Source organism: Pyrgilauda ruficollis, unplaced genomic scaffold, assembly GCF_017590135.1.
Source record: "Pyrgilauda ruficollis isolate IOZ18807 unplaced genomic scaffold, ASM1759013v1 scaffold67, whole genome shotgun sequence".
NCBI lineage: Eukaryota > Metazoa > Chordata > Aves > Passeriformes > Passeridae > Pyrgilauda > Pyrgilauda ruficollis.
The window spans coordinates 115929-139448 of NW_024528488.1; the positions used below are offsets into that span (position 1 = coordinate 115929).

At 55.2% G+C, this 23520-nt stretch overlaps 2 protein-coding genes across 8 annotated transcripts in view; one reads left to right on the forward strand and one right to left on the reverse strand.

The window, feature by feature from the left end:
* Positions 1 to 23513, reverse strand: part of LOC121362813 — a 33693-nt gene extending 10180 nt beyond the window's left edge. Inside the window, exons 1-9 of one of the 7 annotated variants that reach the window (XM_041484651.1) lie at positions 22840 to 23513; positions 21075 to 21244; positions 20567 to 20687; positions 19627 to 19799; positions 18483 to 18661; positions 17895 to 18048; positions 17484 to 17611; positions 16988 to 17155; positions 14819 to 14948 (exon numbers count right to left, since the gene is read on the reverse strand). In XM_041484651.1, the coding sequence (XP_041340585.1) occupies positions 14819 to 14948; positions 16988 to 17155; positions 17484 to 17611; positions 17895 to 18048; positions 18483 to 18661; positions 19627 to 19799; positions 20567 to 20687; positions 21075 to 21144 (1123 nt within the window). In that variant the 5' untranslated portion in view covers positions 21145 to 21244; positions 22840 to 23513. Of the gene's footprint in view, positions 1 to 14818; positions 14949 to 16987; positions 17156 to 17483; positions 17612 to 17894; positions 18049 to 18482; positions 18662 to 19626; positions 20538 to 20566; positions 20688 to 21074; positions 22316 to 22834 lie in introns of those variants that run through there. The other 6 variants (XM_041484650.1, XM_041484652.1, XM_041484649.1 and 3 more) reach the window with 6 other exon arrangements.
* LOC121362815 (chloride intracellular channel protein 2-like) lies at positions 1487 to 10378 on the forward strand. Its single transcript, XM_041484658.1, has 6 exons — positions 1487 to 1915; positions 6305 to 6414; positions 6828 to 6953; positions 7964 to 8070; positions 8456 to 8637; positions 8786 to 10378. The coding sequence occupies exons 1-6, from the start codon at positions 1859 to 1861 to the stop codon at positions 8945 to 8947; spliced, it is 744 nt and encodes a 247-aa protein (XP_041340592.1). The 5' UTR covers positions 1487 to 1858; the 3' UTR covers positions 8948 to 10378.
* Positions 23514 to 23520: the final 7 nt, after the last annotated feature.

Here is a 23520-nt window from a genome sequence, read left to right on the forward strand (position 1 = left end):
CGGCTGTTCCTGCAGAAAAGACAAACACCCTGCAGCCAGCAGAGTGGGAAGGGATTTGTTCGCTGCCACGTTTCTGCCTCACAGCCTCTGTGGGGCCAGGTACTGGGCATTCCGGCACCTTGTGAGGAGGGCACCGTGTCATACTGTGCCTCCCACCTGCAGGACTTAAACCCCTGCTTGTTGCTTCAGCTGGAGGGAAGTGCCATGGACTGGAGCTGCTGGCTCTTCTCCCGGCTGAGATCAGCAGAGACAGCAGCAGCTGGCAGTGCCAGGAGCCATCACAGCTCTCAAGGCCCAGCATTGCCCTGGCAGGGGTGGCTGGGGAGGCTGTGGCAGCAGTGGGTACTGGCACACCTCACCTGGGTCCACAGCAGGGGCTGGGTGGTGAGTGTTGAGCTTGTGATGAGGGTAATGCCGTGGCTCTGTGGGGCACTCACAGTGCCATCAATACATACTTCTTGATTATGAGAGTATGAGTCAGAGTGTCCCATTGAGTAGGGTTCCAAATTCTCCCAAAGTTTTGATGGGGCAAAAAAATTGCCCACCCCCTGCAACCCCCAGTGTTAGCACCACTCTGGGCTGTGTAGCAGGACCAGGGGAAACATCTTTGTTGGGGAGTCTCCTCCAGGGGTCTGCAAAATAATTTCCCATCCTAATTGCCTTGAGGGAGATTGCTGTCTGATCAGGGGTTGATTATTTGGGGAAAGCTGGAGCCTATCTGAGCTGGGGGGGCAAGCAGAGTCAAACGCTGGGGATCCCCATTTTGTGCAATGGTACCAGCTATGTGGTCTAGGGATGCAAGACAGGTCTTGCCTAATAGTTAAGCCCGTGTGTGCTGGGAAGCTGTATCTGCTGTCTCTGCAGCCAGGGTGATCTGACTGCAAACAGTTCCCTCCCATCCTGGGGAGGAAAGCAAGCTGTTCATCCTTCCTGCAAAACAGCCCAGTTCCAGGAATGGGGCCCTGCTGAAGGTCAGCCCTGAAGACATCTCATCCCACCATCCTGCCAAGCACCACATAGCTGGGCAGCTGCCAGGGGCACTGTGGGGTTCCTCACTGCTCCCCGGCATGCTTCAGCATCTTTTATCTCCTGCCTTAGCTTAAGATTTTGCAATCCTTCCCACCCAAGGGCTATGCCCCACCTTCAAAAAGTCAGTGACATTTGCTCAGACTGCTCCACTCAGCTTCCCTGAGCACTTGCCCTGTGCAGCCCAGCTCCTTGCAGCGAGGGGTGCTCAGACAAGCCCACGCAGGGATCCCCCGAGGGTGGTGGGCTGGGAGAGGAGCTGTACCTTCCCTCCAAGGGGCTGCCTGTCATAATGCAGCCGCAGGAGGCAGAGAAAAGGTCAGCCAGGTTCACCCCAAATTGATAAAGAAGCCCTGGGGCACTGGACTCCAGCATGAGGGTGGGAGAGTGGCAAAGGGCCAAGACTGGAGCAGCAGGAGGAGCAACAGGCATGACACTTCCTCTATAAACCCCTGCTCCCAGCTGGGAAGAGATAGCAGCAGCGCTGTGGGCACCAAAGGTGCTGGGGATGCCAGCCCACTGCTCAGAGGCACTGGAGGAGCACCTGGGTGGGTGCGATAGACTCTGAATGTGGCCAGATAGACCCGTGCTGAGTCACGTCTGAGAGGCCCTGCAGCTTCCTCCCCTTGCTGGCGGGTCCTGGCGCGCACCCCATTGCTCCTCCCTTCTTCAAGAGGAAGGAAAGTGTGAGCTCTAGCCCTCTGCGGAGTAAGAGCAGCCAAGAGGCCCAAGGCACCAGCCCTCTGAAAGCCTTCCCCATCAGAGCTCTGCAGGGCACAGCTCGACTTCCCACAACAGTGTGCGGCCAGTGGTTCCTCCCCACACTGCTGGAATGGACCGTCAGCAGCACACCAGCACCAAGGAGCCTGAGATCGAGCTGTTCGTGAAGGTGGGTCTCGGGGGGCAGGGGGGCAGTGACGCTTTGGCTCACCCTCACCAAGATCCAGCTGGGTGCAGGTGTCTTCACGCTCTGTGAGGCTGGAGATGGGCACCAGTTTCAGTGTCACTCACCACCAGGGCTGGCTAAATGGTTGCCCAAACGGGAGGAGCACGCGGTGGTATGGGGACTGTGGGGTGTCGCACTCGGCAGTCTGAGAGATGCCCTGGTCTTGTGATGGTTGTGCACCCTGGAGAAGTGGCACTGCTGGCAGCAGCATGAGCAAGGAGTGGGAACACACATGCCTCTCAAAACCCAGATAAGACAAGCCCCAGCCTGGAACAGCAAGCAGGAGGGCTGGCAGCAGCCACTTCAGCTTCTTCTGAGAGCAGAGTTGTGAAACAAGCATGGATGGCTGGGGGAACTGGTGCGGGAGTCCGTACGTGGGCGAGATGGGGCGGCATCACAGAGGGGTATTGGCTGTAAATGGTTTCTGGTTTTTTCCCTGTTAAGCAATTTTCTGAACCCTTTCCTTGGAATATTTTAACACTCAAGTTCAAAATATCTGCAGTGACCATGGGCAATGCACAAAGAGAGGAGCCAAAGCTGTTGGCTGGTAACTGTGTCTGCCCAAGCAATGCCAGGAGAGCCCTGGGACACACTGTCAAATGACAATGAGTAGGGGGCAACGCCTCTCTGTGCCACCTCATCAAGGTTTTAAGGGTGGTTTCTCTGTAGGCACTCAGGTCCATGGGCTTCATTGCTCTCCTCCTGGGGCAGTTTGGTGTCCAAAAGGACTGGGTCAGAGGCACTAGCTTCCCTGGCACAGGCACCCAGCAGTTCTAGGCACTGAATGGTGCCTTCCTTGGGTAGTAGTTAGACATACTTGCTAGAAAGGATTATCTGAGCCTTCCCAGCAGAGTTCTTCCCCATCCCCTTGCCAAAATTTTAGCCATAGCACTTCTTGATGGACATTGAGCTTTGTTGAGCTGGATCTGAACAAGTGTATTCTTGGTAAAATAATCTGTCTTGAATTCTCTGCTTAACACTTTTGCTTGGGACGGCTGGAAAAGAAAACAATACATGAGGTGAATGCAATGGCAGCAGCAGCACATTCTAGGGGGTTTTCAGAGGGAAGTGAAACAGAAAACCAGCAGCATCATCAGGACTTCCCCTGTGCTGTAATTCAGCGTGAAAAAACCGTCCTGGCTTGTCTGTTCACAGAAAAGTTGATGCTGTGCCTCCCCATGCCAGCACTCAGGACCCAGCTTTACCAAAGACACAGTGGCTCTAGCTGCTCACAGGAACCTTCCTGTTCCTTCAGCACCTCCCCAGGCTGGGAATGCCTCAGACACAGATGTTGCTGTGGCCAGTGGCAGCTGTAAATCATGGGGAAAGCTGGTGCTCCCACAAGCGCCTACTGCTACAGCACGGCATGGCATGGCACCCTGCCTCATTTTCACTTTGGCACATGCTGGAGTTACCGTGGTAAGGATGGACAGGTGCAGAGCAAGTCCTGCTTTACCCCGAGGCTGGGGTGGGTGGTTCCCAAGGGGCTGGAAGTTTCTCACCCTACCATGTCCCTAGCAAGAGCGTCGTCTTGTCGGCTGGGAGGCTCTCTCTCTTTGCAGCTCCACCAGGCATTTAGCTGCTTCCCGGCTCTCAGCATGGTTGTAGAAGCTGTGGCACGTCCCATGGGGACTGAATATTTAGCAGTGCCCCAAGCAGGCAAAGCTGTTCCCTCCTCCCACTGCATTTAAGGTTGTTTCACCATGGGGAAATAGAGGAACTGCGAAGTAGCTTTGGGGTTTCAATGCCCTGTGCAGCTTAGTGATGCCTCAGAAAGTTGGGGCTAAAAGCCTGCAACCCTCTTAGAGATTCTGTGCTAGTCCATGCTGGGTTTCTGTGTCATCCGAGGGCAAAAGATTGAGGAATGTCAGTCTGTGCCCCCCCCTCCCCCTGCCCAGTTCCCGCTGCAGCAGGAGCAGCAGCAGAGGCACTTTGGGGAAGGAAGTGAAGAGCAATGACTGCCCCCACTCCGTGCTGCTCTGCGTTTTCCAGGGAGGGAGGGCACATGGCTGCAAGTCTCCTCTGAGGGCTCCTGGCTCCTTGAGGCTCCCCCACGGCCAGTGGTTGCCAGAAAGGCCCTTCCAGAGCCTGATGTTCCCCCAGCAGTGCCCAGTGCTGGTGGAGCTCCCCTCCAATTCCTCCAGATAAAGATTTTGGCTCTGAGCATCCTGGTACAGGCCTGATTCTTTCTCCCTGCAGAGGCCATTTTGATTTTCTTTTCACTCCAGTCCAAAACTCCCCACCTCTCTATTTTTAAAAGATAAGGGGGAAGACCAGCCTGAACAACTCAGAGGCTGGAGCTACCAGACAAGCATGGAAAAACCTGAAGCAGGTGATCAGAGTCTATGCCCAGAGCAGACCGAGCGACAGGCACTGCTCCCTTCACTGACCCCCAGACCCCACCACTGTCCTGACGTGGCTTCACCAGAGCTGTGTGCTGCCGTGGCTCAGCGTGACGGCTCCTGGGGGGACAACAGGACAAATTAAGCCCTCTCATTCCCAGCCTTGTGACAGGCCAGGGAAGTTGAAGAGAGTAGTGAGGAATGCATTGGTCCTCATGCTAGGCAGCCACAAAAGCACTTGCTGAGCTGTTGATTCTGGAGATGCTCCAAAGCAAGGCTGTAGTTTGGGTCATGGGTGGCAGGGTGCTGGGGAGGGGGAGCAGAGATGCCCTGCGCTCTTGCCTGTGGGCAGCCCTCAAGGCTGTTCTCTGACTCTCCCCTCCAGCTCCTTCAAAGGAAGACTGAGACCCAGTTTCACTCCCTTCCAAAGAAGCCCTGGTTGCTATTGCTCACACAGGATGTTCCTGAGCTGTAGCCCCTCTGGGAATATTTGCTATTAACAGACACTGACCAGCCTCGTGTAGATTCAGTTTTACTGTTGGGCACGTCCTAGGGAATCAACCTTTCTCAGTTCCCATTTCCTTCCTCATATTTCATGACATAAATACTTATTAAAAGTAATTTTTGTTCCTCTGAAAGGACTAAAAGGTCTTGGCATGATGGAAAAACAGAACTCCTGCTCCAGCTTACTACCTGGAGTATGGGAAGGCTGTTTTGATCCTTTTACAGTCCCCCTTAAGCTGAGTTTGATGTCAGTGTTCTCTTCCTGCAGAAGTCGTGCACTCCAGATTCCACAGGTTTTTGGGCATCTCTGGTGAATTGTAGCACCTACTTTCAGCCCAGGAGAACCAGGCACAGGTCTCTGTCTCCTCAGCTATCCTGTCTTTGGGTCCCAAAAGAGATGTGAGCTCTGGAGCCATGTCTAGCTGCCCACCCTGGATGTTTTTGCTTCTGCTTGACTCTGACAGATCCTCTTAAATCTCATCACCCTCCTGCTTAGCCTCAGGACTTCAGCTCACTATCAGATATCAAAGCTTAGCACAGAGCTGTCCCACTAAGGCTCCTGCCCCACCACACTGCTCCAAGGGAGCAGCATCCTTCTGTAATAGGGCTGGCATGAGCTGTGCTGCTCCTCCCTGCCAGGGCAGGGTGGCCATGAGCTGGAGCACCACAGTTCACATGCAGCTTAGGAACCCAGTAATTCTCTTAAAGAAGTTGAGTTTCCTGTGAGCCATTTTACCTCTTACCACAGCACAATTTCCGTCTCACAGCAGCATCTCAGCCAGTTTTTGTGAACGGGAGAACCTGTCATATCCTCTTACCAAACTCCTCATAAAGTGTTTCAGTCATTTTTGCAAAGGACATTTTCACCTGCTACATAGCAAGGAGATGTGCTTCACTCTGCCTGTGTCTGTGCTCATTCAGAGAGGCTGCAAGGGGTTCCTTCAGCAGCTGACAGTCATCTCTATTTCTTCCCAATGTTGAGTGGAATACCAGCACAAATTCTCTTCGGCACAGCCCTCCTGAGCCCAGCCTGGGGCAGGCTGCTGGGTGGCTCTTGGGCTGGGGACATCGTGCCTGGGTTCGTTAAACACACACGAGATGGGAGGCAGACATGACCAGCACATGAAAACAAATTGCTCTTTTCCTGGCAAACATGAGCTCATTTCCCTTCTCCCACTGTCTCCAGACTGGCCTCCTGGCCAAGTGGACCCTCCCTTCCTCCCCATCCATTAGCAATCACTTTCTTTCCCTGCCTCCTTCTCCACTTCCTCCTGGCTTTATCTCACATTTCAGGGAAGGATCCAACCCCTTGCATCCCGAGTATGCTCCTAGTGGCCCTCAGGGCCATGGCTCAGGGTGGGTCCTACAGCTGAGCCCCCCGGAGTCGGGAGGGGCTCCCTGCAGCGTGCTGTACCGAGTGGCTCTTCAGCTCTGGGCATTTAGGCTGTGTAAGGGTTAAATCATCATTTTTCTGCTTTCCTGGCAGGCTGGTCTGGATGGAGAAAACATTGGAAACTGCCCCTTCTGCCAGCGCCTCTTCATGGTGCTCTGGCTTAAAGGGGTCAAGTTCAATGTCACCACGGTGGACATGACCAGGTGAGGTGGAACTGAAGCCCTGGGCCAGCAGTGGGGTGAGACACACCCTGCTCAGCTTACCCATCAGCACTTCTTCCCCCTGCCTGCCCTGTAGCCTGTGTGTCCCTGCACAGGAACAATCGCTGCCCACCTCGCTTGGGCTGCAAGTTTGGGCCACCACGGACTTGAGCCACCTGCTAAGGTGCATGGCCCAGGGACTCCTGTCCTGCTGGATGTGAGGATGACTTGAAGGCACCACTGGGCAGATCCAGAGGCTGGAGAGCACTTGTCAGCTCCCTGAAGCAGCAGAGCTGGGAATGTTGCTCATCCGGTGCTACCTCCTAGCCCCCACCTGTGCTGTGGCCACTTTCCTTGGGGACTGGTGGAGGCACATGTGCTACAGGCTCTGAGCCAGCTTGTTTTCTCTGCTCCAGGAAACCTGAAGAGTTGAAAGATTTAGCACCGGGCACCAACCCACCCTTCTTGCTGTTCAACAAGGAGCTGAAAACAGACTTCATCAAGATTGAGGAGTTCCTGGAGCAGACCCTGGGTCCACCCAAGTAACTGCAAACTCATTCCTTCCCCATTTCGGGGCCTGTCACAGTGTTGTCCAGGGCTTGGCAGATTTGGGAACCGAGTCAGGGTGCCAGGGCAGCCCCAGGGCAGCCCAGGCAGGCAGATGCCCCCCCTGCCCCTGAGCCTGCTCTGCAGGGCAGGCCTTTTGGTGCTGAGGGGCTGGGTCCACTGGGGAGGGCATGGGGACAACAGGAATGGAAAAGAGTGGGAGGAAATGCACCAGCCACTGCACCCCCACTCTGGGGGCAGAGGGGGAACATGGGGAGATCCCTGCAGGGACCCTGGCACTGGTGGGTTTGCCACTGGCTGTGGCAGCTGTTGTTGAGGTAGAGGGGAATGCGAGGCCCCTTTGCTTGTTTATATTCGGTGCACTCAGCTGAATGAAAGCAAATGCCCTTGCTTGGCAGCAGCAATGCAGATGACCCATAGGGTGGTTGGGTGGGTGATCTTTCCTGAGCTAACTGGAGAGCCCTCCAAACCAGCTTCCCCCGTGCCCTGTGTGGCTGCAGCCCCCCCACTGCTGCAGAGGAAGCTCAAATGCATTTGTCACCTGCCTCCCTGAATGTGTCTGCCCTTGCAGCACACCCTGGAACATGTCAGCAAACAGAAGACAGTTCCTGAGGAAGTCATGGGAGCTTCTGGCATCCTGTGACCTCCTCTGTGCCAATGTGCATCCTCTGGGCTGGGCCAGAGCTGCCTGAAAGCAGAGCTCTGCTCTGGGGTTCTATTGCCACCAGTGTCCCCAAACTGCGGAGTATCTGCCCTGAGATTGTCTCCTGGCAAACACCCAGGATAGAAGACACAGCTCACAGGGTGGCAGCTGCAGTAATTTACATCATCATGATTCTCCCACAGCCAGATGAACATCCCCTGAATCCTCCAGTACCAGCCCTGGGCTCTGTTGCCCAGGAACTGACACCACTGTATCCCTGCTCCATCCCTGGTCCATCCCTGCTCCATCCCTGCCTGCACTGACATAAATGTCTTTTTCAAGGTATCCACACCTGAGCCCCAAGTACAAGGAGTCCTTTGATGTGGGCAGTGACATCTTTGCCAAGTTCTCGGCATACATCAAGAACCCACGCAAAGAAGCAAATATCAGTAAGGGTTGCGGGTTGTTGGACTCTAGTCAACCATGCTGCAGCATGAGAAATGCTTTTGTCTGCTGGCACATCCTGCCATCGGGTTAAGGTTCCTGCTACCTGCCTCACCAAAGCCTCCTTGGGAAGTGGAGGGGCAGAGCGGAGGGATAAAGGCAGTTCTCTGCTCCCTCCACAGGGATAACAGCAGAGCATAGGGTGATGTTGCTGTAGTCCCCTGGGAACAGAGACTGGCAAGGGTCAATGCTGTGTCCCAGTGGTGTGGCCCTGGGTGCTTTTTCCCTCTCTGCAAAACCTGTGGGAGCCTCAGGCAGCCCAGCATAGCCTAAAGCTTGCCTGGGAGCCCAGGGCACACACTCACTAGTCTTGGTTTTCCACCCTCTCAGATTTTGAGAAGGCTCTGCTGCGGGAGTTTCAGCGCCTGGATGTTTACCTGAACACTCCTCTCCCAGAGGAGATTGACCAGGATAGTGTGGAGGACATCACCAGCTCCAAGAGGAAATTCCTGGATGGAGACCATCTGACTCTGGCTGATTGCAACCTCCTGCCCAAATTGCATATCATCAAGGTAATGGCACCAGCCCCCAGGGCCAGGGTAGGGGGGCACGTGCTCCAAGAGGAGTGGACAGGGAGTCCCCCTGCCAAAGCCAGAGAGTGAGTCTCCCACAGGCCTTGGAAGTAAGTTTCAGCCTCCTCCTCCTTTCACTCTTCTCTAGATTGCAGCCAAAAAGTACCGTGACTTCGAGATCCCAGAGGACATGACGGGCGTCTGGCGGTACCTCAACAACGCCTATGCCTGTGATGAGTTCAATCACACCTGTCCTGCAGATGAGGAGATCGAGCACACATATGCCAGTGTTGCCAGGAAGATGACCTAACCATAGGGTGGGGTGGGCTGGCAGCATTGCCCTGGCTGAGCCCTCCAACTCTGTAGTCCTGACACAACCAAAAACAGCCGACGGAGAGACTGGAGAGGGTTTACAACATTGCTAGCTCCTGCCTTTCAGAAACAGCACCTTGCTTCACAGTCCCTGCCACTGCCTCCTCCTTCTGTGCTGCTGGCTGCAACCCCCGGGCACCAGCAGTGCTGACCACATGTATACACTGCTCCCATCTGGATGTAGCTGCATCCCTACTCCCTGAAAATGTTTCTCACAGCCTGTGACTATGTGTCATGGGAAAAGCTGAGCACTAGCCTCCTACAGCAGTGCTTTCTCATCAAAAGATGACACCCCCAAATGGCTAGGCCAGCCCAGCCTCCCCATTCCCATCTGTCAGCCCTGTGTGGTCCCAGCCATCCTGTTCTTGTCGTGGGATCCCAGTGCTTCCCCTGGGCTGGAGCTCCTTGTATTTGCCTGTTGCCAACCTGCTCAGCACCTGGGGCTGGCATTTGGGCAGCCCTCTCTTCCAAGACATCAGCTCCCTCTGAAGATATGGAAAGGCTTTGCCCTGGCAGCTCATCACAGTGAAAAATTGCGCTCACTGTTGAGGGCTGTGACGTGGGTCTGACTCCCCAAGAACATGGGGGTAGGTGGGTGTGGGGGGTGATGCCTGGTGCAACAGTGCCAGCATCAGCTATGGGAGGAAACAAAGGGTCAGGGGACCTGCAAAGGGCCTGAGGATGAAGGGCTGAGGATGAGGGCATCCCTCCCATGACTGCCAGCACCCAGGGCCACGTGCTGCTACCTGCGAGGTCCCACGTGGCTCCTCCCAGCTCAGAAGCCTCTGTGCCTTGCTGAACCCTGCAGAGGGTGCAGCCATGCTCTAGATCCATACCCCCTAGTTCCCACCAACACTTCTGGCACCTGAGGCTGGGAGCAGCCACAGGGTAGGGCACACGTCTAGTTTCCACACTGGAAAGCCCAGGAGAACAGACAGCAGCTGTTTGGCAAAGTGCTGTATCTGTGGAAAGGTGTGGGCAGTGCCCCTTGGCTCAGCATGCCTTCACGTCCTGTGTTGCTGACATGAGGTGTCAAAGCTGCTCTTCACAGCCATGACACCCTGTGTTCCCCCTCTGACACTTCCAGCTCCCCCGGGACTCCCACCAGACCTTGAGAATTCGGCCAGCCCTCCCTAACCAGCCCCAGGGCAAATTGATACTGTACAGTGGGCATGGTGGGTTCTGTGGGAACTGAAGCGAGCAGAGCCTCCTCAGCCCTCACTGCCACTTTCCTCTTTGCACTAAAGGTGTGTCCTTGCAAGCCTGCCTCAGATAGTGCTGGGTTTGGGGACTGGGTTTGTTACTAGTGGGTTTTGGTTTGTTGGTTTTTATAAACTAAGAATAGCAATAAACTATATTTTAATATGCCTTTCTGGTTTGCTGTCAGCCAGGCACAAAGGCTGCTGGCACAGAGGGTGCTGTGGAGTGGTGGGGGGCTTTCCTGCAGTGGAAACTCCTCTGAGATTTAGCAGAAGTGAAGCTGTAGCTGCAGTCTCTGCTGGCCTGGATCACTGGCTCAGAGTCAACCCAGTGTGTCCTGGTGACTGGGGCTGTTCCTCCCTGGAGACAGGACTTGGCACTTCTCCTTGCTGACCAGCACAAGGTCTGGCATTCCAGAAGCTCTGCTGTTCACTGCGGTGTGTCAGTGGGAAATGCTGGGAAGGCTGGGCAGGTTAACCCTGGCTCTGGTGCGGTTTGGATGTTGATCAGAAGAGAACATGAGGCCAAGGTTTGGACAAAACACATGGATCCATGCTTTCTTTTTGCATGATCTTCCTCCCTGAGGGCTACCACGTGTCTTCTGCTCCTTTCACATCTCATGGCAGCAAGAGGGCAGTGACAAAGCCTTTGGGCATCCGGGCATCCCAAGCTGATTCCCAGTGCATGCTTTGGTCCCTGAAGACAGGAGTCAGCCAGTGACAAGGCTTATCCTCTGCTGCCAAGAGCTTCCTTGCTGGAGCAGTATTTGACCTTGCTGGCTTTTGGAGAAGCCTCTCCCCTTCACCCCAGAAACTGGCCATGCAGTTCCTCCTTCTGGACTATGTGTCTGTGAGCTCCAGGTGGCTGATCCAAGACTCCTTGGCCGGGGTCATCAGGGACACTCCTGGGGTGCATGCCCCTGCAGACTAGAGAGATTAGAGATCAATCTGGGCTTCACAGCAACAGGAGAGTGGCACAATTCAGAGCAAGTGCTGGGGTCTGGGGAGTTTTGGAGAGGGAAATACTCGTCCTCGCTCTCTGGAAAAAAAGGCAGGCAGTGATGGAGGCCGGTCCACCAATGTCCCAAAACACCACCCATGAGACAGGGTCATGAAAGATGGCTTTTCTGAGAGAACATCACTGAGGCGGTGCACACTCTTCCCAAAGCTACAGGTACAGAGGCAGCCCCCAGCCACTTGCTGTGTCAGCTGGGACCTGGCCCAGCTCTCCTGTGTTGATGTTTTTCCAGTTCCCATTAGAGATCTTGTTTTTTCCCCTGACTTCAGTTTCAAATTACCATGCTATCAGCCAAGTGGAAATGCTTCTAATTACTTCTCTTCCCCTGGAAGGCTTTAATTCAGAGCAATCCAGCTAGAATGGGTCCCGCTGGTGACCTCAACCAGGCCCTTCTTGTTGTGACTGCAGCTCATGCCCAACTCCCTGAGCACCACATTTCCTGAGGGCAGTGGGGAAGCGACTGACAGGCAGAAGATTTTAAATTTTCAAGAGCTTAAAATCCTGAGGTGTTATTCATGGAGGAGAGGGACAGGGCAACTGGTTTTGTGCCTTTCCCTACCTGCACTGAGGCTGGGGCTTGCTTCATAAGTGCCACATGGAAAGTCCCTCTGAAGTCTTTGCATGAGATCCATGTTTCTCAGTCTATTGTGTCATCTCATCTTATGGGGTAGGACATCACACTGGGACTTTCTTGAGGTAGACAGGACAGGATGATGAGCAGCCTGAGCCTCTATTGTTTAATCACAAGGCTGACTGTGACCCTGCTGACCACAAAACAGAGGCTCTCATTTCTCATGGAATGGTTGAAGGTGCATTATCCAGAGGTCATTGATTACCTCTGTTTGCCAGTCCCCATCTGTCAGGCATGGATACAACTGGGAAACAGCTGAGGTGAAGCTATCATCCATTTCAATTGGGCATGCCACACAGTTGGGACTTTTCTCCTTAAAAAAAATCTGTATCTAGCCTGTTTTCCATCCTCTGGAAAATAGAAGATGGAAAAAAGTCAGATGGAAATCAGATGGAAAAAATCAAAATCCTGCCAGGTTTCATGTCACAGAATGAAAAATCCTGGAGACAGGCTCATGCCATTTGCTGTGGTGCCATGAGGAGAAAGCACAAACACCACCCCCCTTCCCCCCCACCTCAGAGTGCATCGTGAGCCAACTCAGAGGGCAGCTTGGTGGTCCTGTCTGTCACCAGGAGCATGAATGATCCTGGGGGCAGAGAGCTACTGCAGCAGTGTCAGGAAGTGGGAAAGTGTTGAGCTGAGCTGCCGTTCCCATAGGCTGCAGAACCAGAAATCCCCTCTTGTGCGTCTGAAGGATGGGAAGCACAGGAACTGGCCGTATGCCACAGACCCCGAGAGGAGCAGTGGTGAGCGGTGAGGACAACACAGGGGCGGTTGTCCTGCAGAGTAAGGAGACCTGGTGACCAAGCTAGGCGGTATATGACTCTGTCAGGGTGCCCTTGGCACCTTCTGAGTGCAGACACTTGCCACGCATCCCCAGATGAGGGTACACCCAGACCAGAACATGAAGTAGGACCAGTTCTGCTCTACAGTCCCCTGGGGTGACCTGAACGTCCCAATCACCCTGCTTGGGTCCCAATCCACTGAATTGCAGGAAAGCTCCTGCCTGGAGAGAAACCACACAGGTCTGAGCCACCAAATTCACTTCTCTGCAGCCTGTCAGCTCTGCAGCCCTTTTCATGCACATCCTCTAAACATACCACACTCAGGCTCCAGCTTCTGGGTCTTTCACAGTCCCCATCCTGGTCAGCTTCCTGACCGAGGCAAGCAGCTAAGGCCACTGAGAGGGAGGTGCAGCAGGAGTCAGTGGCCTGGATGTTGCAGCTCAGACCTGTCAACCCACAAAGCCTTTCGGGTCTGAAGGATGGGGTCCAGCAGGACAGCTGCTGCTCTGTGCTGCTTCAGGGACCTACCTAGAGCTACAGATCCATCACAAAGGCAATTTGCAGAGGGAGGCTGAGTGACAGGGCCTTAGTGGGGTCCCAGGTCTTTGCTATACACACAGATGTGCTGGACAGCGCTTGAGGTGGCTGTGAGGATTTGGGGTGGCTCTGGGCTGTCCCAGAGAGGTGTCAGGGCAGCTGACAGTGACAGGCAGGAAAGAAAGCAGACAGAGCAGAGTGGGCACAGGGTCAGAGCAGATCCTGCTGTTTGCCTCCCAAAGGCTCATGGGGATGGTCCTGGGTACTGGCAGCCCACAAAATATAAGAGCTGGATTTCCCCCCATCATTTCAGGGGCCACCACATCTCTCATGTTTGTCAGGTACAATGGTTCCCACTCAGTGACTGTGAAAGCCCCACTAGCCCTCAAAGAGCAATTTTCCACTGTGCACCATTTTCATAGGCTGGCACCTCTGCTCTCTGAGAATTAGTAATAAGAAATACACTCTTACACAGTTTTAAACCCACTGTTTCTAATAAAGAGCTGTTTGCAGTAGCATCTCACTTTTTGCTTTGGTCTGCCTCCAGCAGAATGTGAAACCACAGAGAGAAGGCAGGAACAGGGGATAGATCGTGGTGAGTCAGAGCTTTCACCAGCCCCCGCACCAGTACCTGCAGCCACAGTGCTGTGCCGTGGGCCTGAGCCAGCACCAGAGATGACATCTGACCTCCAAGAGGATGGTGCTGCAGGGTGGGCTGGGTGCCTAAGGCCCAGTCACTGGCTCAGCCCTTTCCAGGCTGTGGAGGGAGCACAGAATGCTGAGGGAGGACCCCGCTGTATGCACATGACTGAGGCTGCAGTGGTGATGGAGGGACTGGTCTGGTGTCCTGCACAGACCTGCCTGGGGCTGATGTCTTGCCCAGGGCTGGGGGCTTACCCCTGACCCAAGCCCATCCTCCAGCACAGTCCAGTCCTGTTCAGCACACAACAACCTGCCAGGCAGATGAAAGTGGGATCTAATTCAGACACTCCACCCAGGCCCCGTGCTGCACATAGCAGTGACAGGTCTCTCCTGGGACATGCCAGGACCTCACCCTGCAGCAAATGTTGCACTTTCTCTCTGTGGTTCTGCAGAAACCCACATGCTACTCGCACCTCTGAGGCAAAGCAGAAACCCCCTCTTGCATCCACTCGGAAACTTCAGCTGCTGATGGCATCTTGAAATGTCACAACCCTTCTATCTTTTTCCACTCGCCGTGAACAACTCTTTTATATGAGTGGGAACATTCCAGCTGTCCAAACACCCCTGGGCCAGGGCAAGCCCCTGCTGCCAGTGAGTGACTGCCTAAATCACCCATGGGGACACCAGCACCCTTGTCCAGCCACAGACTCAGGAAAGAGCTGGTCCTCTTCGGACCTGCAGAGACCTGGCCAGCTGTAATCAGAGCACTGCTCGTGCCCCATGTAAGCCCAGCTCCCACAACACAGCAGCTGTGGGAGCCAGTCTGGTCCCATTGCACTGGTCCAATGTCCTGGCAAACCACTAAGGACCGGGCTGGAGCAACACGATGGACACTCTGCTGGGCCTGAACAAGCTCCTGCTTGGGATGTGGCTCCTGCCCAGAGCCTGTGGCACAAACAGCAGCTCTGACTGATGCTCCTGCTAAGAGGTGCCTTACCTGGGACCATGCAGTGACCTTCCAGAGTAGGGTGAGGTTGGAGGCTCTGTGGGCTACAGGGATGAGGCAATTGATCAAACAGGGCTGCAGGTGTGTAGGGCGTGACCATGACCTTGAGGCAGATCAGACGCTGTGAGGGACAAAGGAGATGGAAATTGGACACCAACTTCATAGGTAGAAAAAAAGCATATGGGTAATACATGTGTTCCTCAAACAGCTCTTGGAACTCTCTCTTTCCTTTTTGTTTGTGTTAATTCAGCTCAATTTCTTCAATACGTGACATGTCCTCACATTGACTGAAAGAGATTGACCTGGGCCAGATGCCAGACACATCCCAAAGCTGCTCTATCACTCTCCCAATCCCCTTAGCAAACCTGTTTCAGCTTGGGCTCCTCTCTCCATGGGGCCACAGGTCCTGCCTGGAGCTTGCTCCAGTCATGATCTTCCCATAGAGTCATGGCCTCCTTTGGGCATCTGGTATAGGGGCCTCCCTGAACTGCAGGTGGGTCTCTGCTCCCTCATGGACCCTTGTGGGCTACAGGGGTCAGCCTGCAGTACGAGGCAGGGATGGAACATGGCTGGGATGCCAGGAGTGACTCACAGTGTTGGAACACGGCCCTGCACAGCCCCAAAGGCTCCCTAAGACTGGCAGCACTGTACCTCCATCCCCTCCACCAGCTGCCTGGACACTAGACATCAGTTTCTCACCTGTTCCCAGATCCAGAGTAATTTTTGTGAGTCCAAGAGCCTGGATTTGTCACATTTTGTTGCATTTGTTGCATTTTGACTCCACTGATCCCAGCCTGCTACACAGCAGGAGGTTTCCCCTGGCCTTTGTGGCTTCAGGGCACAGCCTCAAAACACATCCCCAAAACACATCCCAAGGGACAACCACAGGGCAGGGCTTCTAAGCCATAAATCACCCCAGTGCTAGCAGCAGGAATAATAAATGTATCCCATGGTGCTAAAAAACAGTCTTTTCCCACAGGAGAGCAAGACAGAGATTGTGGGTGCAATTTTCTGCCTGGAAAACCCCAAGTTTACCCCGTGCCTTTCCTGACTGCTGCACAGGGAAGGGCCATGCTGGGTCTGTAACACAGAAACAACAAATAGAGAAGCCAGTTTTCTAGTATAAATTAGTGATATTTAAAAACAGCTCCAGCACAGAATCAACATTTCCACAGGAGTAAAAACCCCAACAATTTCCATTAAAGAGCTTTATAAATATATATGTATATATCAGTGTTACATTAGTATAGCTACTGTACCATACACGCCCACATACAGACAGATCTCTAGATAAGAGTTTTGGGGGTTCAGCGTTGGTCAGTGCTCCTTAGGCTGTGTCTCAAGAGCACCAAACCCCCAGAGGAAAGCTCTGGATCCCGCCTGTCCTTGGCGGATCCTTGGCCCGAATGTGCCTCTGCCTGCCCTTGGAGGCTGCCCCAGTCCCATGGCCGGCCCTGCACGCACAGGCTGGGGCAGGCAGCCGTCACGGGATGTTCGGGGAGCCCTCGGGCCGTGCGGGAGCTGGGGCTGCCCCGCTCGCTACGGCTCAGCGCCGGGCGGGGCACGGGGCTCGTAGCCGGACAAGGCCGCTGCCCGCAGGACGCTGCGCGGCGAGGGGGGCAGCCGGCAGGGGCTGGGCACACTCGGTTCGGCCTGCTCCGAGCAGCCTCGCTGCACGGCGCTGTCACCTTGTTCTGCTTCAGTCCGGCCGCCACGCAGGGGTTGGGGAGCACAGAGGCGCTGCCCCCCCTCTGCCTCCACACCGGCCAGGAGCTTCACGGAGCTGAGCCGGATCCAGGGCCCAGCCGTGCTGAGACTCTCCTGCAGGTACTCCTGGCTGCAGCTTCTGCTTGGCACGGCCAGAGGAAGGTGGCTGCCTGCTCCCAGGACTGGGCATTGGCATTTAGAGTAAAGCTGGAGGTGCAGGGGAAGCCATATTTTAGGTATCTGGCTGTCCCTGTCACCTGTGTAGCTGTGTCCAGCCAGTCCCACTAGCACCAGCTGCTCTGGCAAATCATCCCCATCGCCTGCCTCCCCATCCTTCTCCAGCTGTGAGGGGACCTGGGAACCTAAGGCATGACCCAGCTGACTGTGGGTGCAGGATGGATCCCTTCCCTCAGTGCAGTTTGGGCCAAACCCATTGGCACAGTAGCCACTCACATCCTGGACAAGGCCTCGGAGGAGCTGTGGGACCGTGGCGGGTGCCCGCACAGCTGTGGGTGGCGTGTGGGAGGGGAGCACAGTCTGCAGGAGCAGGGCCAGCGGGTCCTCCTCAAGCTGGAGTGGAGGCACGTGCAGGGCCACATTCAGCTCGCTGGTCTGGAGAGCCTGCAAGGAAAAAGCAGTGACATGGTCAGCCTCAGCTGGCCAAAGCCCTGCCAACTAGGGGGTTCTGACAAACTGTGCTGAACACCAAGGGCTGCACTGCCTGAGACCCCATCCTCTGCTGTGACCCGTGGCTGGCCAATGCCCTCCACCAGTACCTTCTCCTTGGGGGACAGTGGTTCAGATGGCAGGGGAGGCACCTGGGTACCAAAATGGGCTTGGTAATGTGAGAGTTGGAGGAAAGGAGGTGCTGAGCCCTTGCAAATGCAGGGAACCCTGGCTTGGCTATGGCTACACACAAGGTGGAGGCTGGAGGAGGATTGTCACTCACCAGTGCTTTTGGGAGGCACATCTCCGGAGGACTGGGAAAGACATACAGCTGCATGAAGCAGATCCCGGCCACACTTAGTAGCAGCAGCAGGAAGAAGGCACTCAGCACAGCAAGGACCCATGGAAAGCCTGCCAGGATGTCACAGCAGGCTAAGGGGTCAGTCAAACACATCCCTCCCACCCCACCCTCTATCAGTGTTTCCCATCCACATCACACTGGGATGTTTCAGGAGGCAAGCCCAAGGCAGAGGACAAGAAAGCATCACTATGAGAGGTCCCCACTGGGCAGCACTGGGCCACAACCCTGACCGCAGTGGCTGAGGGTGAGGTGTTCACACCTCAACACAAGTTTGTGCTGTGAGCAGGACCTGAGATGCAACCGTGCCAGCTGAGTTGGTGAGAGTCCTCCCACCTGAAGGGCCTGCTGGAGTCACCAGGCACTGCTCAGCCTCCTGGCTCCGCTCCCGGGCAATGTCTGCAGCCACCGTCCGGACACAGTACTGTGTGCTGGGCTTCAGGTGCCCAAAGGTGCAAGGCACTTCCTTACTGCTCCATTTGCAGGGCACCTGAAAGCAGATGGAACGGGTGGCCACAGAAGCTGGAGGTGGGGTTTGTGCATGGCTCCACTGCTCTGTGCAGCCCCAACATCCCACTTGCCCCATGGTCCCTCCTCCCGGGCACCTCCAACACTCAGTTCTTTGCCCCAGGAGGTGTTCACGTTCCAGAGCATCTCCTGAAACACCTGTGGCATCACCTTTCATCTCAACAGAACCAGTCCTGTTCTTCTCACCCAAGGGAGGGAAGTGGTCTCCTGCCTTGCTGAGGTGGGAGCCCCAGACTGGGGGTGCACAGCACCTCACAGCTGCATGCGCAGCCAGCTGTGGCAGGGCTGCAGCACAGGCACCCCCACACCACTGCAACCTGACATGGTGGCTTTGCTGCACCAGGAAAGCTTGTGCAAGCCCTGCATTTCTGGGCCCTGCCCAGCTACCACACATACCTGCTGGACAAGCAGGTCCCCCTCGTACAGGTGCAGCCAGTACCACAGCTTTAGCAGCACTCGGTTGACTGGCTTGTAGGAACCAGTTCTTCTCTGGTAGGGAGTGGATGGTGTGATGATGTTTACACTGAGAATTTGGTCCTGGAGCAGCCAGGACAACTTGGGGGGGCCAACAATTGCTGTAAGAAAGGGGAAAAAATTGAAAATTAAGGCCTTCAAAGGAAGGCAGACATCTTGTTTCTCTAGAAATTATATTTTTCTGTCTGACATTACCCTCTCAGAGCACAGAAGCTCCCCTGGTCTTGCCTGATGGCACTCTGTGCTCTGAAACCAGCTCTAGGAATGGCAGCTTCATGACAGCTAGCACTGCTTCTGCCTCCTCTTCACACCAACAGACCTGTGCCACCACCGGCTCCCTCTGCTGAGACCTTCACCCCTGAGCCATCCACCAGCATCTGGAGACCCCACTGCCAAGGCCAGCAATCACTTTCTAACTGAATGCACCCACTTCCATGCCAGCTGGATGCAGAGGGAATGAACAAGGGAACACAAACCGCCAACATGGAACCCATTTAGCTTACACATTCTGTTTATTGCAACAACCCTTCTGATGGAAGTCAGAGGAGGGCCCTGAAAATTTTCTAGCTCCAAGAGACTGCTAGATTTTTTGGACAGAGCAGCCAGTCTGTGGCTGAGAAGAGGCACATTCCCACACCAGGCAAACACAATAGTCAGGATGAATGGATCACCAGAGGGTCTGCCCCTGCCTGCACCTGTCTGCACCAGCTTCATCCCAGACCATGACAGGGGAGGAAGAAGAGCCTTCAAAAGCCAAGCCCGGAGGCATATCCTCTTTCCTGCCCCATCTCACTGCATTCCCCAGAGACCCAAATTCTCATGGTGCCTTGCTGGCCTGGGGCCTCCTACCAATCACCTCACTGTGTTTCCTCTGTCCTTTTGCTCTTCACCCAGCTATCCTCTGGCAGCTCTGCCTCATCTCTTTCCTCTGGTTAGGGCTCTTGACTTTTTTCCCTTCAGTATCCTAAAATGCTTTCCCACTGTATCCCATCAGATCTCTCCAAGGTCCCCTCTCCCCATCAGCCCCCCAGGAAGAGCCCAGCTGGAGGAGCTCCCCAGTCCTTACTGTCTCTGTACAGCTGCAGCTCGCTGGAACTGGCCCACTCGGACTGCTCACCTCCGGCCACCATTCTCACCCGTGCCCAGTAGATATCATGAATCCTGTCAAAATAGAGCTCACACACCCAGGAGTTTCTGCTGCTCCCCCCACAGGCACCTGCCTTGGTCCAGTTCGAGGTTCTGCCCAGGGAGAAAGCACAGGGATTGCTTCTTTTCAGCATCCTCCCAGCCCAAAGAGAGGGCTGCCCAGCCACTGCCATCCTGCCCAGGTGGAAAGCATAGGAAAGCCCAGGCAACAGCCAACAGCATTCCCAGGATGTGTGAGGAGGGGGGTTACCAGCAAGTTGACACCCTCCTGGGAACAGATGGCATCTGGAACTGTGCTCTGACCTGTGCTCTCCACAATGAGAAAACACACAGCCGTGGCAGGGAGAACCCACCAAGGAGTTGAGGCTGTTGAGGCTCTGTGGTACGAGGGAAACTGAGCGAGTGGTGACAGCTTGAGCCTCAGAGAAAGGTGACTTTGGGTGGGGGAATCTTATCAACACGAGAAGTAGATAGAGCCTTCCTCTCAGTGGTGCCCAGCAAAAGGGCAAGAGGCAATGGACACAAGTTGAAATACCGGAAATCCCATTTAGCATAATGGGAAAAAAAAATCCAAAACCGCAGTCCAAAAGCAACCCCTTAGTTTGTTACTGGGAGAGTGACCAGGAAAGGGACCAAGCTGTCAAGGGATGTCCTGAAGTTGTTCAAAACCCACCAGGACACAGTCCTGAGCTGACCTTGCATGTGCAGGGGTAGGACAAGCCAATCCCTGCCAATTCCACTGCTCCGTTACTCTGTGGCATTTACTGCCAGACAACGGTCCTCTGGCTGCCAGGGGTCCCCAACAGCCTCTGCCAGGGTGTAAGAGGAGCAGACCCCTTCACCCCCTCCTCCCCACCTACCTGCTCCTCCACTCCACCTCGTAAGTGACAGAGCTGGGTGAGCTGGGGTCTGGCTCCCAACGCAGCCAGACGTGGAAGTTCCGTGCCTCCAGCCTGACGTGCTGTGGCCTCAGTAGCGTCCCTGGGGAGGGAGCAGAGGGGCATGAGGCAGTGTCCTGCAGGGTCCCCTTGTGGCCCAGTGCACAGGTTCCCCAGTTCTGTCCCAGTGGGCAAACACTGACTTCACAGCAGGTGCTCAGCACCTGTATCCCCCCAATTTGTTGCACACTGAAAACACCCTCTCCACGCTTCTGCCAAAGCAGAGACACAGCTGACAAAATGGGAGAGACAACACCCTGACACAGCTGCTGCTGACCCGGGGGTTTTCTTTCTCATCATTCCTTGATGACCACTTGGGCCTCTCCTCTTATGGTACCTTCAGTAGGTCTGAGAGGCGTCCCTGTGCCTCCTCCTGCCCTGCAGCCAGGGTCCCCCGCAGACTGTGGTGACAGCTTCAGCACTGGCTTACCTTGGAGCAGGGAGCAGCTGGCCAGGAACAGCAGCAGGAGCAGGGCAGGGCTCATCCTACCACAGCCCATCCATCTGCCCCAGCACTATGCGGCCATGCTGGGGGCCGTGGAAAGGCATGAGTGTGCTGGAGCTGTTCTGCTACCCACAGACGTGATGGGCTGCTGGGACCTGGGATTAAAAACAGACGCTTCAGCCAGTGACACTGCCCCATGGAGTCCACATGCCTATTGTGGCGCTATTGTGGCACTATGGCACAGAGGTGTCCACTATGGAGGGGACCTTCTGCTGCACCCTGGGAGGTGCAGCAGGGCAGGTACCCTCAGGGCTGTGGTGGTAAGTGGACCTACAGGGACACTGGGCAGCTGCCACACTGCTATGGCACTATGCACATGCTGCAGCAACCTTTTGTTGCACCCACCTCTGGCACTCTGTGGCGAGAAGCCACACTCCCTTTTGTCATCAGGATGTGGGTCTGAGAAAGCTCCTCACCTGATGCTCACACCACTGGGGAGGTGACTCAGCCCAGCTCTGGGCATGACTCACACTGGCACAACCTGTGACACCACTGCCAGGACACCCCCAGCCATGCCACAGCCTCGCCGGTACGGGGAGGGCACCGTGTGTGACATCACCCACAAGGTAAAATGGGGCACAATGAGGGACTCTCTTGGGCTGTAAGCAGAGATCTCAGACTGTGAACCACAGCAGAAGCTGGTCTGGCTGGGCACCTGCACCTGGCCAGTCCCTTCTTACCTTGGCCTTGCCCCACCATTCAGTCACCAGGAATCTTTCCCTGCTCTTCCCAGTCATGGAGGTAACCTTCCTCTCCTAGAGCAGGCATCCACGGGCTTTGAGGCTACCAACACCAACCTTGTGGTTGTGGGGACACATTCCCCCATGAAGGTGGGGAGCCCAGGGCCACCTCCAGAGGCAGAGGGGTGGGAGAAACCCTGACCAGATGGGACACCAGTGGGGCTGGCTCACCACTGTCACTGCTTCTCACTCTTCCTATTTCACACTGACTTTGCACCGACAAGCGCAACCACCTCAGCATGTGAGTACAAAACATTGCCCTCGTTTTCTCTGTCCCTTGCAGCATTAAGAGCTTGAAACAAGGAGGAACAGCCAACAAGCAGGGACACGCAGCTGCAAACTGTGGGTGAGGGCTTAGGTGGGACCTCTGAAACATCAGAGCTGAAGCACAGGCAGTCAGGCTAGCAATGCCCCCCATCCTGAGACCAGCAAGAAAATGGGAGGCTTTGCAACAGAGCCCATAGAGCCCATTGAAGGAGGCATTATTGCTGCCTGGAGGGAGAAAGAACCTCCAGGATTGTTCCTGGGGCTTATGGAGACACAGAGCTGGGGAACTGATGGAGACCCTAGGACTGGCTGCCTGTGCAGGCAGGGACAGGGCTGCTCTCACTGCAGAAGGCAGCACAAGGGAGGCAATGTTTCCCTGAAGCAGCAAGGGTGACTGCAGGCAAGTCTGTGCCAGCCCCGCTCTGAACCCCAGCACACCCGTTCCCCTTTCTGCCATGGCCAGAGGAAAAATCTCAGTGTTGTGGTAATAACTGAGATTGTGGGGATTAACCCCCTCTGCTCTGCACACCCTCTCCTTTGTCTGCATCCCCATCACACTACCCTGAAGCACCAGCACCCCCCCAACATTGATCCAGCATTTCCTCTCTGCCCCTCTGCCGTATCAGAAATCCACCTCACCAACCACACTGTTAAACACAACACCCTCAGCTCAGCAACCTCACGTTTGGCTCCGAGTGTTCACTGGAAGCGCTACCACGGTCTGCTCAGCTGCCAGGATTCCTCCAGATGGGGAACAGTCCGTGTTGTCTGTGCCTCCATGCTGGGAGACGTGATTTGACTTGGGTGGTTTGTACCTCCTTTGCTGAGCCAGGGTTTGTTTTTTTCCTTCCTTGCTTCCTTGTTAGCAACGTCCCAGCTGGGCACGGGTGCTCAGCAGTGCCCTCTGCACACCAGAGCTGAGGCACAGCCTGTTCCAGCACGCCATCCCAGCATCCTGCGCTACCCCTGCATGGACCGTCAGTGGTATTGGGACAAAAAGGAGCAAGGGCTCAGGCCAGGGGTGGCACATGGCAGGACAGACAAAGGCCAGGACATCCCAGCAAAACCAGTAGCAGCAAGCTGGGCACACAGGGCTGGGAGCCCGCATTTTGCCCTGGAGACCATGAGAGACCTGCACATGGCTCTGCACCACCTCAAGAGTGCCGTGCCTCCAGCAGCCCACTGGGACAAAACACAGCTGGACTTGTGCTTCCCAAGAATTGTGCAACCATTGCAAGACTAACACAGCCATTGACGGCAGCATTGTGGAGCTCATAAGCACTATTCAGCTCTGCCCAGGGCCGGGCAGTCACTGTCATCCTGGGCATTCCAAAACAAGAACCCTAGAGTGGCCAAGTGCCCCC

Excerpts from the sequence above, each read along its gene's own strand:
- LOC121362815 (XM_041484658.1), top strand. The coding sequence starts at position 1,859 with ATGGACCGTCAGCAGCACACCAGCACCAAGGAGCCTGAGATCGAGCTG. Across the intron at positions 6,415-6,827 it reads ACCACGGTGGACATGACCAG|GAAACCTGAAGAGTTGAAAG; the intron begins GTGAGGTGGAAC and ends TCTCTGCTCCAG. Across the intron at positions 8,071-8,455 it reads ACGCAAAGAAGCAAATATCA|ATTTTGAGAAGGCTCTGCTG; the intron begins GTAAGGGTTGCG and ends CCACCCTCTCAG.